Raw genomic sequence first — 18,514 nt, forward strand, 5'->3', positions numbered from 1 at the left:
TAACTGGTCTCTTCCCCTTTCACCTCAGGGCCTTTGTACTTGTCACCTGTGCTGTGAAAGCTCTCTTCCAAAGTACCTACTCAAACATCACCTTTTCAAGATTTACATCTCCTTAGACCATGCTATTATAACTCCCCAGCATTTTCGATGCCTCTGGTGGCTTTATTTTTTCTCTACAGCACTTAACACCAGCTGCTATGCTGTTTCTACTTTACCTATAAATGTGTTGAGCTCTCTTCCTACAGGCTAGAAAGGTCAAGAGATACATTCTAGAAACCACTTTGTGGCTGCTGATGCAGAACTCATGCAGGTGCCTGCAAATGCAAGCTAATGACCCTCATAGGGCTGATTCACACACAAAATGGAGGCCAAGATAGGTTATTAAACTCTAATCCTCACTGTAACATTACAACTCCCTTGCTTTGTTAGCCAACATATTAATTCACGGACACAATTAAATTTCTTCATTGCCCTATTAATTCCTGCTAGGAATCTATTTAAAAGATATGAGCAGGGCTGGAGAGATGGCTCAGTGGTTAAGAGCACCAGCTGCTCTTGCAGAGGACCCAGGTTAGGTTCTCAGCACCCACATGGGGGCTAACAACCCTCTGTAAATCTAGTTCCAGGAGATCTGATGCCCTCTTCTGACCTCCGTGGGTACTGCATGACATGGGTGCACTTACATACATGGAGGCAATACACTCATAGTACACACAGAAAAAATTTTTAAATTAAAAAAGACATGAGCAGAACCTATTACTTCATAAGCTAGATGCTTCGGGATTTTCATTGTCTTAAGAGGTGGCAGTTAGTTTATTTCTGGAATGATTTTTCACTATTCCCATAGAACTCAGAGCACCTCTATCCATTTAAACCTACCTCCGGTCTGTGGGGTACAGTTCCACTGTGACTACATCAAGAGAGTTCCATGCTGAGATGGTCAGTCCATTGTACAGACACAGCATGCCTATCATCATGGACTCACTGGTGCCAAACCACAGGAAGAAGCAGCTGATCCCCGACAGCACCATGGAGCCACCTGCCAACAGTGCAGATAAAAGAGTGAGAGACTCCTGTCATTTCGGTACAGCAAACACCTTTTGGGTCTTTGAGCTTTCTCAAGAAAACAGTTCCACAGGGAAGCTGCAGACTGGGCTCCATAAAACTCAAGCTCAAGTGCATTCACCTGTTTGAAAGGCCATCTATGTGCCTTCAGAGTGCAGCAAGTACAAAGACACATCATCCATTACTCAGCTACTTAAGTGGAAAATACATATTAGTTACATACAATTAGTTTTTCAGTTCACTATCTCATGGGGTTAGGGAACACAGTAGAACACAGGCTTCCTCTGAATCCCAGGAGCAGCTTTTTTGCCTTTCAAGAGCATGAATACATACCTAACATTGTTAATCGCCCAATTCTGTCCATCAAGAGAGCAGACACAATGTTTCCAGGTAATACCGCCAACGTCCCAAGGAAGTTGACAAAATAAATCCAGTAGGCGCTATAGTCATCATCAAAAGTAATCTGGCATCCTGTCTTGTTGTGAAGAAATGAGCAGTTCCGAAATTCACTGTCAATGAATTTATATGGCTCAAAATCTGTAGAAAGAACAACAAAGACAATTCATCAAGCTTGTGTCAGGCTTAAGTGGCAGATGTGGGCAGTAACAGAAAGCCCACTGAGACTTCAGAAAAGAATCAACAGTACTGCAGATTTCTTGAGGATCTCACAGCCCAAGCTGGCTTCACTTTTTGTGTCTCCTGGTCAAAGGAGGCTAGTCTGGAACCTCACCTGACACAGTAGCAGAATGGAGGGACACCTTTGTTGGATAAGGGAATGAATGAAGTTAGAGTCAAGTTATCTTTTGATTCCCTATGGTTGGATGTTGCTAATTATATTGTTATTTATTCTGCTACAATATTACTTTGCTGTAACTATCATTATATAAAAGCTATCACTTCAGTACTAATAGGTTCCATATAACAATTATAAAAACAATTTGTTCTAAAATGTATACAAATTGACCTCATCATTGTCATTTTATGGGGCTCTGAGGCACAGGGAAGGAACAAGCCTCTCTTCCAGTCCTTGAGGCTACATTTATAATTTAAGTTCTCTATAGATGAATTCATTGAAGAACAAGATTCAGTTCCTTTGAAGGTCGCCAGCATTTACCATTAGGAATTTTCTTCTTGGACTCTGCCTCTCTAAGAAGGACTGCACATGGTGGTGAGTTTTGCTAAATGGCTGTAAGAATCAAAACAGTCTTCCTCTTTGGTGATCAAGAGCTACTCTCTGCCTTCCTAAAAAAAGTCTTTAGTGGTCAAAAGGGTTAGATGATGACACCTGACCCCATTCTCATTTGGAACTGGGTATTCCTGGCTCTGGATTGAGAACCAAGAAGACAGGGCTGCCAATAGGGCAGATGCTAATTTTCCTGCCAGAGTCAGGAGGTGGACTCATTTTATAAGACCATTAATGTGGGAATGAGAAAGCAAGGGCACTGCAATCAGACAGACCAAGGCTCCAATCTTAGGTGTTACTAGTTCTTTCAACTGTGGCCAAATTTCTTAGTTTTCTAAGCCTCAGGTACCCCAAAAACTGCAGGAGATGGTTAATGTCTGATGATGAGACTGGGCAACAGCACATAGCAAGGGCTCCCTAGGTGGTTGCTTCCCTGGAGTCTGGATGGGGCTAAAACATTCTGAGTCTAGGCAGTTAGCGTAAAAAGACCCCAAAGAAAAGTAGCCAGTTTCTTGGCTAAAACTCACAGTGTCCTAGGGCCTCTTAGCAACATACTCTGTGCCAAAGGCCAAAAATGACAAAAGTATTTGGGAGCTCTTATCTAATCCCTAAAAGATTTTAGGGTTACAGAGGGGGGAATGTTAGAGTAGCCAAAAGTCCCATTAAAAAATAAATAAATAAAAGAAGAAGAAAGAGTACTGAAGTTATCAGAAAAAAGTGATGGGGAGATATGGGAGGAGTTGGAGGAGAGGGAGTGGGCATAGATTTGATCAAAACACCTTACATGCATGTATGAAATTCTCAAGAAATTATTTAAAAAACTAAATTATTGAATGGGGAAAAAAAGAAAGTTGGGAGGATACTACTATCTTTGATGATGATTTATTCTAAAATAAAGACCTACATTAAAAATCTGTTATATAATCTAGTATGTTGAATTACATGATGCATATCTATCTATCTATCTATCTATTTATTTATCTATCTATCTATCGTCATCTTATATAATAATAATATGGATGATCAAAAGGCACATCTGTATGGGGTAAAATGTCACTTCTGTGTCAGTCAGGAAACAGCCATTTTGGAAATAACTATTGTTAACAGTCTGTATGTTAACAATAGTAACTGGAACTGTCAGCTTTGTAGGGCCCACCTGAAGCTTATACCATATAAAGGACTTGTTTAAGAAAAAACGCACAACAGGGAATATTAAAATAGAAGAAGCACATTTAAGTGGTAGACCATTAAGTTTCACCTTTCTGCCTTGCAGTAAGTCCACCACTTCAGATGGCAACTAAATAAAATTCAAAGAACTAGACAGGAATAAAATAATACCTGAAAAAACAAACAACAAAACCATTCTGTTTGAGCATAGCTATATACCGTTTACTCCTGCTGAGTAAAGACATGCTTCAAAAAACATCAGACTGTGAAGTCAAGATTATCAAAACGAATGTACCTACAAGGTTAATTCTTTGATTTACAAAGTATTGACCAAAGGCTATTTATTTTGTCAACTTTGAACTTGGGTAAGTCTCATTTGCATTAAACCTAAGAAAGCAAAGTAATACCAGCTTGCTTTTGAGTCAAGCTCGTTCACGGAAATTGTTCATTCATACTTTAGTCTCCACTTGCCACACAAGCCTTTGGCCACATTGTTACATGGTTGCCATGTTTCTGCCAAGACAGAGACCCTTTGAGGGGACCCCTGCTGGGGGCAGTGTAATGGCACACTTACCTGTGTTTTCAAAAAGGGTATCAATAAATGTGCAGTTCTTGAAGTAGGTGTTGACTGAAGTCACATCATCAAAGGTGCAAGACTTAAATACTGAATCTTTGAAAGTTACGGATTTGAACTTGACCCCAAGGAATCTGTGCAACACATACACATGCAGGTATAAACACATTTATGTCAATGACTTGTGTCTACTAGAGCTCAAGGCTAAGTCAAACAGATTTAGAGATGTGGCACTGTGCTGTAGCCATCCTCAAATTAGAAAGGGTTTCACAGGCATGTGATTACCAGAGATAAAACTGCCTTCTTTGTATGTAAATGAAAGTCTAAACTTGAAATAATAAGTCTTCTAGGGTTTTGGTTTTTTTGTTGAGACATTGTCTCCCTGTAGCCATACCTGTCTTAAAACTCACTATGTAGACCAGGCTAGTCTCAATCTCACAGAGATCCATTTGCCTCTGCCCCCACAGGTGCTGGAATTAAAGACATGCTCAGCAAGAAGTCTTCCAGGGAATTGTAACTTACAAACTGAACTTAGAGCACTCCCATGGGAGCAGTTTGTGATCTCACATCATTGGTTTTGGGAAGAAGAGTTAATCAGTTCATTGTAGTGCTGTTTGTAGTAAAACCAATGGATACTCTGCCCTTCATAGTCTCTTTTCTGTATAAATATATTAGTGTTTGTGTGCATGTAAACACTAGAACCAAAGTATGACCTTTCCTACTTAGCAAAACATGTACCAAAAGAGAAAATAAAATCATGCTGTGAACACACACACACACACACACACACACACACACACACACACAAATTTATAAAGGGTTTCTTCATTGTAAGGGGCTTCTGGGTTTTCTAAATGGTTTGCTTTTCCCTCTTTGCCTCAGGTGTCCTGTTCTTTTGCTATATTAGTCTTCAATATAATTTTCTGTTAGGAGAAGCAATGGCACTCTAGCCTAGTTAGTTTTTTGCACTGGTGGTAAAAGGTCTTGTGACCTTTGCAATAGCGATTTAGAGGATTAACTGTGGCTTTAATTATTTAGCTTTCAACCCAATCCTCTAGTTTCTTCACAGATTTCTTTATTCAAGTTCTCAGTTTGGGACTAGTGTAACTAACTTGAAGATGTGTTGATTTCTAAACTTCATGTATGTTTTTATTTATATATTTTTTCTTTTGTTAAAAATATTTTATTATTTTTATTTTATGTGTATGAGTGTATTGCCTGCATGTATGTGACTGCACCTGTGTCATTCAATGCCAGTGCCACAGAGGTCAGAAGAGGGCTTCAGATTCCCCTGGAACTGGCATTAAGGACGGTTCATAGCTGCCATGTGGATGCTGGGAATTGAATCAGGGTCCTCTGCAAGAGCTGTCAGTGCACTTAACTGCTGAGCCATCTCTCCAGCCCCATAGTTTTTCTTTTTAAAAATATTTTATTATTTTTACTTTACGTGTATGATTGTAATTGCCTGCAATAATGTAAGTGCACCTGTCACGTAGTGCCCATGGAGGTCAGAAGAGGGCATCAGATCCCCTGGAACTGGAGTTATGGAGGGTTGTTAGCCACCATGTGGGTGCTAGGAACCAAACTGGGATCTTCTGCAAGAGCAGCCAGTGCTCTTAAGCACTGAGCCATCTCTCCAGTCCTTGTTTTTATATATTTACAGTGATGGAAGTTGAACCCAGAGAGTTGCACATGTTGGACAAATACTCTGCTATTGAGCTACAGCCTTAGCTTCTCTGATTTTATTTTTTTTCCTTTTTGGAAAAGTCTGTTTTCTGAGTTGAGACCCTCACAAGACTGGGTGTGGGAATGCTGGTTCTTTATGTGAGGAATGACTTTCACAGAGTCAGGAAATGCACTGCACCTCCTTGCAGCCGAAAGACACTCTGAGTTAAATAAAAGCATAAAAGAGTTCTGTTGATCTTTGGAAACATGTAGAATGATGAATTCGGTTCAGATGAAATTTTAGGCACTGTTACAGGGAATTCTGGGTACACAATGATCATAATAACCCTTAATGTCCTAAAAGAGCCTGTGGCCCGCCTTGATAAGGACTCCCTGCAGCTGCACATAAGTGTCCTGAGTGTGTGTCAGTTCTTCATTAAGGGACTGAATGTAACTTTGGTCAGTTAAGGAGAGGAAAATTCTTGTTTATCTGGGAAGGAGTTACATTAACATAACTCTTCTTAGAGAGAAAGAGACTTAATCCTTTGAGGCATGTGAGCGGACTTGAAAGCAGTTCACTGACTACTGGGTACTCTCAAAGTTATTCTCATTGTAATGCCTGATTGCATTTATCAGTTGAAAATGTACTGTGGCCTCACAGACCAATCAACTTAAAAATTTTTTTTCTTTTGGGCTGGAGAGATGGCTCAGTGTTTGAGAGCACTGACTGTTCTTGCAGAGGATCCAGGTTCAGTTCCCAGCACCCACATGGTGGCTGATAACTGTCTGTAGCTCCAGTTCCAGGGAATCTGATGCTCTCTTATAACCTCTGCAGGCAGTGCAAGACATGGGTGCACTTACAGATATGCAGGCAATACACTTATACACATTAAAAATATAAATTATAAATAAAACATTAAAAAACTTCTTTCAATCTGCACTCTCAGAGCCAGGAGTAAAATCAACTAAATATACTAAAGAAGGCCAGAAAGTCACATATTTTCTGTACATTAAATCTTTTAAAATGGGTCTAAATTTGGGAAGCAATTTTAATGTTTGAATGGGTGTGTAATACACACAGAGCACACTTGGTATAAAATTTAAAAGATTAAAGAAGAAAACAGTAAGTCATCACCCTCCTACATCATGCCATCCAGCCCAGACAGCCTCCAGGCCTTCCCAGAACATTTGCATATAGAGGATGAGGGACACCCTGCTTGAGCTCTGCAGTCCACCTTGGAGGGTACTTCAGGTCAAGGTATAAAAAGTCTCTATTGTTTAATACTGCACAGGGAAGCTATCATTTAAGAATGAGTCAGCTACTTAGAGGGATTTCAGATTTCTCTGAAAGACAAAATATTTTTCCTGTTATCTAAAATAAATGTATAACAAATGTAAAATATATTTTATATGGTTTTGTTTTTGTTCTTTAAACTGCCCTTTCTTCTCCTCCTCCTCTGTTTCTCTGTGGGTGTATATGTGAACATGTGTATATGCATGTCTGTGTACGTGTGTTCCCGTGTGTAAGTGCAGGTGCATACGTGGCTACAGCATGCATATGGACATCACAGGACAACCTTAGTCTGTGTCTTCCTCCTTGTTTGAGATAGGGTCTCTTTTTAAAAAAATTTATTTATTTATCTATTTTTTATGTGTATGAATGTATTGCCTGCATGTATGTAAGTACACCCATGCCCCATGCCATGCAATGTCTGAGAAAGACAGAAGAGGGTGTCAGATCCCCTGGAACTGGAGTTAGAAATGGTTGTTAGTTATTATGTAGATGCTGGATTCGAACCCAGGCCCTCTGCAAGAGCAGCCAGTGCTCTTAACCACTGAGCCATCTCTCCAGTCCCAAGACAGGGTCTCTTGTTCACTGCACGCACCAGGCTAGCTGGCCTTCTAGCTCCCAGGATTCTCCTGTCTCCACTTCCCATTTCCCTATAGGAGTGTTGGGATTACAGACTCCTGTGCAATTATGCCTGGCTTTTATGCAAGTTCTAGGGATCTGGACTCAGGTATCAGGCTTGCAAACCAAATGTTTTACCCATTGAACCATTGCCCCAGCCTCATTTTTGGTCTTTTGAGATAGGTTCTTGCTGTGAAGCCCAGGCTGGCCTCAACCTCACAATCTTTCTGCCTCTGCCTCCCAAGTGCTGGGATTACAGGTGTGTGCCACTATACCCAGTTCAAGAATTTTAGTCTGGCACCTTAGACCACTCAGATATCCTGACACCTTCAGTTCAAGGATTTTCATAACACATTATTAAAATTATTAACCTTTATATTTCTAATTAAAAACTCCAAACACTAACAAATGTTACTAAAATTATGACCGTCTCAAACACAAACAATATTTAACTTTTTTCTTTTTTGTTGTTGGTTTTGCCATTTTGGGACAGGTTCTCTATGCAGTTCACACTCAAACTTGCCACCTCCTGCCTCACCAACCTGAGTATTGTGATTACTGGTATACACTTAGAAATGTCTAGTAGAAGGACAATACTTTTAAAAATAAATATCCATCCTGAAACGACAGAATTTGACACTCAAGGTTCTTTGAAATACAAGTGCAGAGTGGAGCTAGTGTTTCAGGTGGGCTAGTGAAACCGAGACCATGTGGCTCGGGTTAAGATTAGGTCCCTTATTAACTTGCTAATAGTTCCCAAACTGACCGCTATAAATTATTCAACACACAAGTGTTCCACAAAATTCCTTTTCATCTTTCTGAACAGGTTTTTGCCTTGGGAAACTTTGATTATTTTGAGTTTTTACTTTTATCATTTTTGAAATTAAGACCATTTTCTGAGGATAACATGAGCTACTGTGGGCTCATATCAGCAATGATTTGCTCCGACAATATCTAAATGAACCTCAGTACCTTATCAATCCTTTTTTCCATCTAAAAAGTGAGCCAGAACCACCTCCCTTGAGCCCCTGCTCTTGCAACATTAAGAAGCAGTCCAGGTCCGGTGCTCATCCCTTGCTAACCCTTTGGTGTTTGCATTTCCGTTCTCTACCTGAAACGCTTCCTGATGTAACAGAACTCGAGTTCTTGATTCAGCACAGTGGAGACATGAAACGTGGTTGCCTTTTCAGAAATGGGAGACTCCTCAAGTACATTTCCAACTTCATCCCTTGCCCATCCTGTTTCCTTAGAGGCTTGACTCTCCTCTCAAAAATTTCTTTTCATACTGGTCAATTCTACTACTTAATAAATACGCAGCAACTCAGCTTCAGCAGTAGCTTCTTACATTTTACAAGGTACTTAATTGATTCTCTACTAATTTCAGTAGTAGTATAAAGTGAACTAACTGATACATGTGTATCTTTAGAGTGTATTTCCCACAAGTGACTAATCACAAAAACTAAAAGCCCTGCACACTTCAGTTGTTATTTGTACATGAGTATGAAGCAACTTAAGCCATATCAAAGTGTCTAGACCTGCCGTTGTCGTATTCCATTCCAGTATGAATCTGATTTTCCATTGTGAAGTTAATGCTGAAGTTTGCATATTTATCCTTTTGCACATTTCTAGTTAGCAGCGCATATTCATCGGACTGCAGGTGTTTAATGACATCAGGGAACCAAACTGATAATCCATAGTACCTGCAAAGACAAAGAAACAAGGGTTTGTAAGGGTCCACTCAAGGCCACAAGCACTTCCTGACATTTTCAGAGAAGCAGTGGTCCTGGGAGAAGCACTTCCAGTATGATCATTCAACATTTGAGTGAAGTAACGCACAGTAACTGGCACATTACCCTCCGTCTGCCCCCTGCAAAACTCAAGCTAGAGAGATGGCTGGAAACCTCCAGGCATGTAATTTCTTTTCTTCTCTTTTTTTTTCTTTTCTTTTTGGCTTTTTGAGACAGGGTCTTCCTGTAGTCCCAGCTCGCCTGGAACTTGCTATGTAAACCAGGCTGTCACAGAGATCTACCTGCCTCTGCCTCCTGAGTACTGGAATTAAAGGCATGTATCACCATGCTTGGCTGGGACATGTAATTCTTGAACCCCTTCTTTGGAAGAGATGTGTAGAATCCTGTACTATATTCACACATAGTGCTGTGGTCTGAGTGCGCCCCCTCAAAACTGAATCTTAAACACAATGTGATAATACAGGAATTGATTACATGATGAGAGCAGACCCCCTTATGAATAGGTTGTGCAGTAAGAAAGATGTACATAGGAGCGCCTCCCTTCCTTTTGCCCCTTCCATCTCCTCTGGGGACACAGAGTTTGTTCCACTAGGGGATGCAGCAGCCAAGTGCCAGCTTGGAAGCACAGTCCAGGCCCTCATTGAACACCAATCCCTCCCACCCCATCACTTGGTGTCTTAATTTTGAATTTCCTAATCTCGAGAAATAAATTTCTATTACCAATAACAAACTCAGGCTGTGTGATTTTGTTATCATAGCATAAATAGACAAGACACATGGCATGCTGGCCCCAATGTCATTCATATAATCCCAAGCTCCACTGAGAAACCACATCTCTTAGTTTCATGGTACAGAGTCCTGGGATCTAGGAAAGGAGAACCTGAAGGAACAGCCTCTTTTATGAATGGAAAATCTTTCTTGTTTCCTACACTACTAAGATACTGCTAGCCTAAGGTAGAGTTCCATTTCCCAAGGTGGTTCAAGGTGGTGGAAGGGATATTCATGCTTCTTCTATTTCCTTCCTTCCTTCCTTCCTTCCTTCCTTCCTTCCTTCCTTCCTTCCTTCCTTCCTTCCTTCTTCCTCCTCTTCCCTCTTCCACGTTCTTCCCCCCACCCCCCTCCTCCCCACCCTCCTTTCTGAGGCAGGGTCTCATGTAGCCCAGCAGACCTTGAATGTACTATGTAGCTAAGAATGACCCTGAATTTCTGATCTTCCTGCTTCCACCTCCCAAGTGCTGGGATTACAGGCTTGTCCCACAAATCCTAGCTTATGGGTGCTAAGGAATTGAACTTAGGGCTTTGCACATGCTAGGCAAGCACCCTACCAATTGAGCTGCCTGAAAATCCAGGTTATTTCTACTTCCTGCCTCATGGCTCTAATGTGTGACTCTAAGAGCTGTGTCATGCTGCTGGGCTGGTCAGTCAAATAACCACTAACCAGATGCAGCCACTAAGCTCTTGAAATGTGGCTAGTCCAAGTTGAGATGCACTAGAAGCACAGGATTTTCAAGAGTTACGAGAGAAGAATGTACAATTCATTATTAATAATTTTATATCGATCATGTATTGAAATGATACTATTTTAGGCATAAGGAATTGAATATACCATAGTATTAAAATTAATCTACCACCAGGTGTGGTGGTGCACACCTTTAATCCCAGCACTTACTAGGCAGAGGCAGGTGTGTCTCTGTGAGTTCAAGGCCAGCCTGGTCTACATAGTGAGTTCCAGGCCAGCTGGGGCTACAGGGAAACCCTGTCTCAAAAAGACCCCCCCCCCAAATTAATCATACCAGCTCTTTTTCTTTTGTGCATGTGGCTACCAGAAATTTTGATGGCATCTGTGGATCAAATTATATTTCTATTGGACAATGTTACTCTAATATAGTAGTTTCCAAAATGGGGTCCCTGGATCCATGTCCATGAGCTTGGCCTGATCCAGGACCTGACAGATCAAGGACTCTGGGTTGAGTGTGTCAGGTGACTGTTCTGATGCATACTCCAGTTTGGGACCACAGCTCCAGTTTATGACAGGGCCACTCAGCTGCCACAGGGAGTAGTGGTTTGTAAGCAGACTGGATTCAGGTCCTGGTCTGGCCACTTGCCAGCAGCATGAACTTGGGCCAGTCGCCTGAGCCTTACTTTCCCACACTTTCTATATAGGAATGATGTTAGTGTTCACCTTCCACGGGCTGTTGCTCAGATTAAATGGGATGTAAAGTGCCTACCACAGTGAGGCACTCCAAAGACAAGATGAGTCATTGTTATCATCTTTGGCTTTAGGACTCCTGAAACATCTGTGCCTCAGAAGCTCAGATTCCCAACCTGGTCTCATAGACTATGAATCAATGCAGGGGGTGTGTGAGGGTGGTGACCGAACAAGAGATGACTCAGGGATACAACACCTGTGGGCTGCTCTCTAGTCAGAGCCACAGGAAAAACCTTGAAAATGACAGTGAGAAAAACGTATTTTCCTGGGAAGTCCACCCTCAATGATATGAAGGAGTTTTAGTTAATTTTTCATGTATTCAGCAAACATTTGATGAATATCCATTAAATAGCAGGCAGTGTTGAGATTTCAGTAAATAAGTGATAAAACTTAAAATCTAGTCAACAATGAATATGTTATTCAAATAAACACCGGGCGATGGTTGACCATGAATTCTTTATACCTTGAGAGTACAACTTTCTTTTTTCTGATCTTTGTCTTCTTTGTACCTATCTTAGTGCTTAGAGCATGGTAGATACCTAAATTAATAGTTTTTAGAAGTTAGGAGAGATTATTAACATTCTCTCTCTCTCTCTCTCTCTCTCTCTCTCTCTCTCTAACTGGGGATGGAACCCATGACCTTACACATACTTGGCAAGTGCCATACCACTGAGCTGTGCCTCCAGCTCTAAACCAACCCTCTTGACATAGAAATGAGGAACTAGGGGCTGGAGAGTTGCTCACTGCTCTTCCAGAGGACTTGAGTTCTGAGTTCCATTACCAGAACCAGCTCCAGATAGCTCACCACTGCTTGCAACTCCAGCTCCAGGAGGATTGTCTCTGCTTTCTACAGGCAGCTGCACTCACGTGCACATAGCTCCCATGTACACAATAATGAAAAAGAAAATCTTTCAAAAAAACCCTGAGGAACTGAATCACACGACTAAGCAAGTTGCATGGCAGAATGAGGGCGTAGGATCCCTGGCCATGGCATTCTCCTTCCCATTATCATACCTCAAGCAGCACCCTGAATAAGCAAGCACTTACCTGTTTTAATTATGGTGTTAAAATTACAGCACTGATATTGGGCTCCATCAGGTACCAGGATCCTCTTGACCTGACCGTGCAGGGTATTACTACCTCATAGCTTTTTTCTAAACAGATTAGGTGACAGCATTTCACACATACATGCTAAAGTGACGATATTAACATTAGTAAATAATATCCTGGCTTTTCTCCTTGACTTCCTTTGTTCTTAGAACATATGGCAGTTTTACTTATGTGACAATAGCTATTTACTGAACTCCATATGTGCCAGGAATATCTATCAGGCAGCAAGTAGTTTAAAACCCCTTCACGGAGCTTCCAGAGTGGGAAATCAAACATTTACTCTTTATACAGAATAAAAAAGCCTTTTGGGGTTCAAAAAGATGGCTCAGCAGTTAGAGTGCTGTTGCATAATCATAAGGACTGGAGTTCAGATCTCAGGACGCACGTAACAAACCTGGCATTCTATAAACACCTGTGACTCTGCCTCTGAGGGATCCAGCACTCTCTTCTGGTATCCACGCACATACACATATACACACACAAATAAATAAAACAAATCTTTTAAAAAGCCTTTTTTACAGTAGAAAATAGAAAGTGCCGCCAGGAATAAACAAGCTGATAAGGGAACAGGGATGACTAAGCTGACGGGGAAAAATTGAAGGGGGTAAGGGATTGAGGGCAGCTGCCTGGGGCAAGTGTTCCCAGCACAGGGTGATGCCAAGGCCTGAGGTGGAAATGGAAGAGCAGAGAGGCCCGTGAAGCTGGGAAGAAACAGAGGAAAAGAGAGGACAGAGGAAGCCTAGAGATGAGTCCTGCAGACCTTTTGAAACTTCCCAAACACTGCTAAGTTTGGCAGACAAGTTTTCTGGCAAGGTAAGTAGAATGTTTAGGTTATAAAAATAGTAATTGTCAGCAATGTAAGTTGAAAAAAATTCTTTCCTAGCAAGTTAACAGAGCTGAGCAGTATGAAAAAAGAAAGAAAATTAAGAAAGCAGTGTCTCTGGGAGTTATGATGTGACAGTGAATGATTTTGTTCGCCAAGATATTACTTACCCAAAAGACAGAGTGAACCAAACAATCGTAAGCTTTATTGTATTGTCCCTGACTGGGTAGTTGAAGCATCTCATGAAAGTCAACCAAATCTGTGAAAGAGTGGAGAATTAGTTTTCTTACAGTTGTATAGTCAACCCTACTCCCCAACAGCTTCCACCAAATTATAAAAAAAGTTTTTGTTGAGCTGAATTCATTTCAACTTAAAATATAAAAATCTTAACACCCACACAGAAGCAAATACTGGAATTTTCTTTTCTCTTTCTTTAGGAGCTTCCATTGAGCCATGTCCCTAGCCTGATTTTTAGTTTTTATTTTTAGACAGAGTCTCACTAAGTTGCCCAGGCTAACTTTGAACTTTCAATCTTCCTGTCCCAGCCTCCTGGGTAGGTAGAATTACAGGCCTGTGCCACCAAGCCTGTAATATTCACTTTCCAGCTTCCTGGAAGCAATGGATATCAAGGCAGGACTTCATTGCCCCAACTCTTAGGTTCCTTCCCCAGGACAGAACACACAGGCCAGCTGCTGAGCTGAAAGGGTCCAGTTGCCTGGTCCTAGTCTGAGAGTCATGTGTCTGGGGCAGAGGGGACAAGCTCTCCTCGTGGGACATGCATAGTCGGTCCCTGTTGTACAACCCCCAAATGAAAGAAGTTGGCATGCAAGTCATTATAAAACTCAGTACTTACTCCGTATAGTTCTGTGTGGATCCGAACAAAACACCTTCTGTACCATGTCCCCGTGTCACTCTCAATTTCAATCAGCTCATCTATTTGTTTAGGGGTTTTGATTTTATTTACCTGTGGAAAGCAGAGTACTAAGCACTGAGTTCTCCTCTCTGAAGATGTTAAGTCTAGGAAAAACATGACTAAGAAGGCAAAACATGACTCCAAAAAGAAGTAAGTGGTATTTGATAAGTACTCCTCATGTACACGAGAGCACTGACAGAAATCTACAGAGCCAAACAGCACCCAAAGGAACTGAAGAATGAATGGGTGATGGAATGCCATTGATAAATGGGAAGACAGCAGGTGGTAATGGAGTGAATGACAGGAGGCAAGTCTGCCCCTCTGTATCATCACTACAAAGTCACATGACAGCAGACACAGCATCCAGAGATGAGCTTCTGCATTCAGAATTATTTTGCTTGGACTAAGTGACTACACACACGTTTTTAGGTGTGTGCACCTAAAACTTGAAGAATTTGGCACTTAACTGTGGTTCTTTATGTTTTACCATCCAACTTTGATTCATAGAGTAACACTATGGCTCTTTCTTCTTTCACTCATAGGCTAACACACACTGGCTGACCAGTAGACACCCAGGCTGGAAGACATGAATGACTTCTACTGCAAGCATCAACTCTGATTTTTCAGTTACATAAGGGAGAGACAGGATGGAGGTTCAGTGTGACAAGCCACCTTTGACTTAAGGTTGCCTCCCTGAACTAAGGAAAAGAGCCACAAGACAGGCAAGCAATGCTTTCAAAACACAGAAGGACCGAGGAAGCTCACCTTCCCCCGTTTTTTGATTAATCTAAGAGAATGTAGCAGTGTGCACATACCATTCTCCCTGAGGCTGAGTGGGTTCTAGACAGCCTGCCAAGATCCCAAATGGCAAACTATTGTGAGATACAGTTTGGAGGCTGGGTCCCTTGGCATCTTTCAAATGGTACTAGTCAGGCAGTAATCTTTTGACTATATGAACAAAATGTATCTACTTAACAAAACAATTTCTGACTTAAATACAGGTTTCCAAATATAGTACATGGGGAAATTATTTTGCGTAGTCTAGACTTTTTTTTTTTTGACACAGGGTCTCACTATATAGTCTAGGCTGGTCTTGAACTTGAGATCTTCCTGCCTCAGCCTCCTGAGTCCTGGAGTTGTAACAGTGCACTATCAATATCCAACTTCTATTTTTTAAGGAATTTTATTTTAACCATTTCATATTTAACTTTTGGGCGGCTTCTTACTTTTCCAGTCATTGACACTTGTTCATAACTCATTGGCACTCACAGGAGATGTAAACATCAAACATCACACACCTTTCACAAGGAAATGAAAGCATGCTCACGGAGGCCTGAATAACGCAGGAGAGACTCAGTGTTCAGAGCATACAGCTTGATTGGCAGAGAAAATGCTTCACGGATTCTAGAATTTGATCAGAGCCTGACAGAGAAGGATGCTATTTGCTAAGTGGGGAAACTGTGGAGGGCATTCCAGGTGGGAGGGACACCAAGTATACACATTCGGAGGTAGGAGAGAAAACAGTGTATTGGGTAATGAAGAAGAGTTTGGACTCCTGACAGTGAGTGCAAGGTCAGAGGACACTGGTAATAAAGATTGAACCAAGTCAGCGGCAGTTAAGATGGAAAGTTAAGGAACAATGATCATTGATAGAATAATAGGGCATGACAATTTCTTGGATATCCATGAGGATGATTGAAAATATATAAATAAGATGGTTTTCAGTGATTAAGCTTGGGTGGTGCTGGTGACAGTTTTTGGTAGGATTTGAGACAAGGAGGAGGCTTGGTGACTCTTAGAGTAGACTACTAGATATACAAAGATGTTCACAGAACTCTTCATTCAACACACACACACACACACACACACACACACACACACGCATCTGGAGCTCAGAAAAATGTGTGCATCAAGAGACAGAGATGCAGGGAGTAGCTGAGATCAGCCAAGGAGAGTAGACAGAGTTGAAAGATAAGTCAGATGATAAGCTGGGGAGATAGCTCAGCAGGTAAGAGAGCTTGCTGCTCAAGCATGAGGACCTGAGTTCAAATCCCCAGCACTCACATTAAAAGTTGGGCTTCTCCAGTGCTGTGGGGGGTGAAGACAAGAGGATTGCTGGGGCTTGCTTTCTCAAGGGAATAAAATAGAGAGGCTGAGAATAATAGACCAAGAGACTTAATGGCCTCCATGTACACATGGGCATGCACATATATACGCATAGAACACACACACACACACACACACACACAAAGTCAGCTGAAAATGAAGTCCTAGAAAACAACAATATTTAAAATAATGACATGACAAGAAGATATTCAACCCCAAGTACTGAAAAAATAGTTTTTTAAAGTTCATGTTACTGCACATTAACTCAAAAGGAGAGCCTATTTGAAAGGATTTCATTGTGTATATGACAAGAGAAAAGATATGCTTGTCTTGGTTGAATTGTGTAGTGATTTGTATAAATGCCTGAGATTATCCGTATCTTTGAAGTGTTTTCACCTTATTCTCCTCTAAGTTTTTTTGTGGCCATGTTAACAAGGAATGGACTTTATCACTAAAACCTTCAACAAGAAAAAGCAGGTAAACAGGGTATTGAAACCCTGCAGAGTCACATTCCCAGAGGGTCTCTGATAAAAAGGTTTGTCTTCATTTAACTGAGAAAGGTTAAATAATGCCAGATATCTAGGTCCCATCTCAAGATTTCTCCAGCAATATGGTCCTTTACTTTAAGAATAATCTTACTGGGGGTCGGGGAGGGAAGAGAGCTTAATAAGTGTTTGCCTCGCAAACATGAGGGTCTGAGTTCAATCTCCAGATCTCATGTAAAAACTACTGGGCATGGTAGTACATGCTTGTAATCCCAGTGCTGGGGGAGTAGAAACAGGAGGATCCCTGGGGCTTCAAGCCAGACAATCTAGCCTAACTGGTGAGCTCCGATAAGAGACCGTGTCAAAGGATAAGGATGATAATCCTGAGGATGACACCAGGGGGGTCCTCTGGCTTTCACATACACTTGCATACATGTGAACATGCACTTGTGCACACACGACCACATACATGCACACATATTACACACATTATACACACAAGAATAGTCTTACTGGGGACACATCTAAATGGTAGAGAGCTTGTCTAGCAAGTGCAAGGCTCTGTATTAACAACAACAAAAAGAGTCTTCAATAAAATGTTACCAGATATTAACTCATCAGAAGAGTCTTCAAAGCTCTCCAGATCTTTAACAGAGAAGAATATCCATTAATGAACTTCCTTTCTGTTACAAAGCATAGAAAGTTTTGCTAATCGTGAATCAGTAAAGTGTTTAAAGCTGGTTGGTAGAATGCTTGCCCAGTATACCTGAGGACCTAGGTTCCGTCCCTAGGCCAGACAACAACTTATCTTAGCTTTTTGAAAAATGAAATGAATAAGTACCATAACTGGAACTACTCAATTGGGGCCATTTCACCCAAGTTTTCACAACTGTAATTAATGCTATTTAAGTCACTGGAGACCTTTTTTCGATCCTCCTTCTAAACTCATTTTAGAAACAACATTTTTATTCTGATTGCATGACTGAATATATCGAAAGACTTAAAAACCATCATTCCTTTCAAAAAGTACCAGGCACCCAACTTTCACCAATTTGGCTGGCTTTTCTCCATAGAGAACAAATTTGGTAACTAGAGAATTGAAGAACATTCCAGACCAATGGCTTAGGATGTGACAGATAAGGTTGAATGGCAAGTCTGAGGAGCTGAAAGGCAAGTGTATTTGAAGACAGTAGCCCAAAATAGACAAGGACCAGATAAGTCCTAGGGGACCAGATTGAGAAGTTTTGTCTTAATCCTGAGAGCTTTGTAAATTGGTAGAATGTAAGGTTGTATCTTTGATAGAAGTGTGCCCATGTGCATGCATATATAGTAACATGACATGCACACATACATGGAAATTCCTCTCAGGATTTTTTGGACCTTACGTTCATATTAAGTCTTATCAAGTCAAAGCAACATATGTACCTGGATCATCTTTCTCTGGCTTCTACATGGCTGCCTTCCTTTACCAAATAATCATTCATTATTGACCAAACAAATGGCCATGTGTAAAATATTTGCCTTTACAAAAAAGTGCTATTGAAGATATTATCTGTC

At 41.1% G+C, this 18,514-nt stretch overlaps 1 protein-coding gene across 1 annotated transcript in view; it reads right to left on the reverse strand.

The window, feature by feature from the left end:
* The window catches only part of Sv2c (synaptic vesicle glycoprotein 2C), a 241,573-nt gene that overhangs the window by 19,174 nt on the left and 203,885 nt on the right, over positions 1-18,514 (reverse strand). The window contains exons 7-12 of the mRNA XM_008855998.1: positions 14,307-14,417; positions 13,624-13,712; positions 9,099-9,263; positions 3,990-4,123; positions 1,399-1,602; positions 880-1,039 (exon numbers count right to left, since the gene is read on the reverse strand). Coding sequence (XP_008854220.1) covers positions 880-1,039; positions 1,399-1,602; positions 3,990-4,123; positions 9,099-9,263; positions 13,624-13,712; positions 14,307-14,417 — 863 coding nt within the window. The remainder of the gene's footprint in view (positions 1-879; positions 1,040-1,398; positions 1,603-3,989; positions 4,124-9,098; positions 9,264-13,623; positions 13,713-14,306; positions 14,418-18,514) is intronic.

The sequence above is a fragment of the Nannospalax galili genome, unplaced genomic scaffold (assembly GCF_000622305.1).
Source record: "Nannospalax galili isolate Female #2095 unplaced genomic scaffold, S.galili_v1.0 scaffold907, whole genome shotgun sequence".
NCBI classification, from domain to species: domain Eukaryota; kingdom Metazoa; phylum Chordata; class Mammalia; order Rodentia; family Spalacidae; genus Nannospalax; species Nannospalax galili.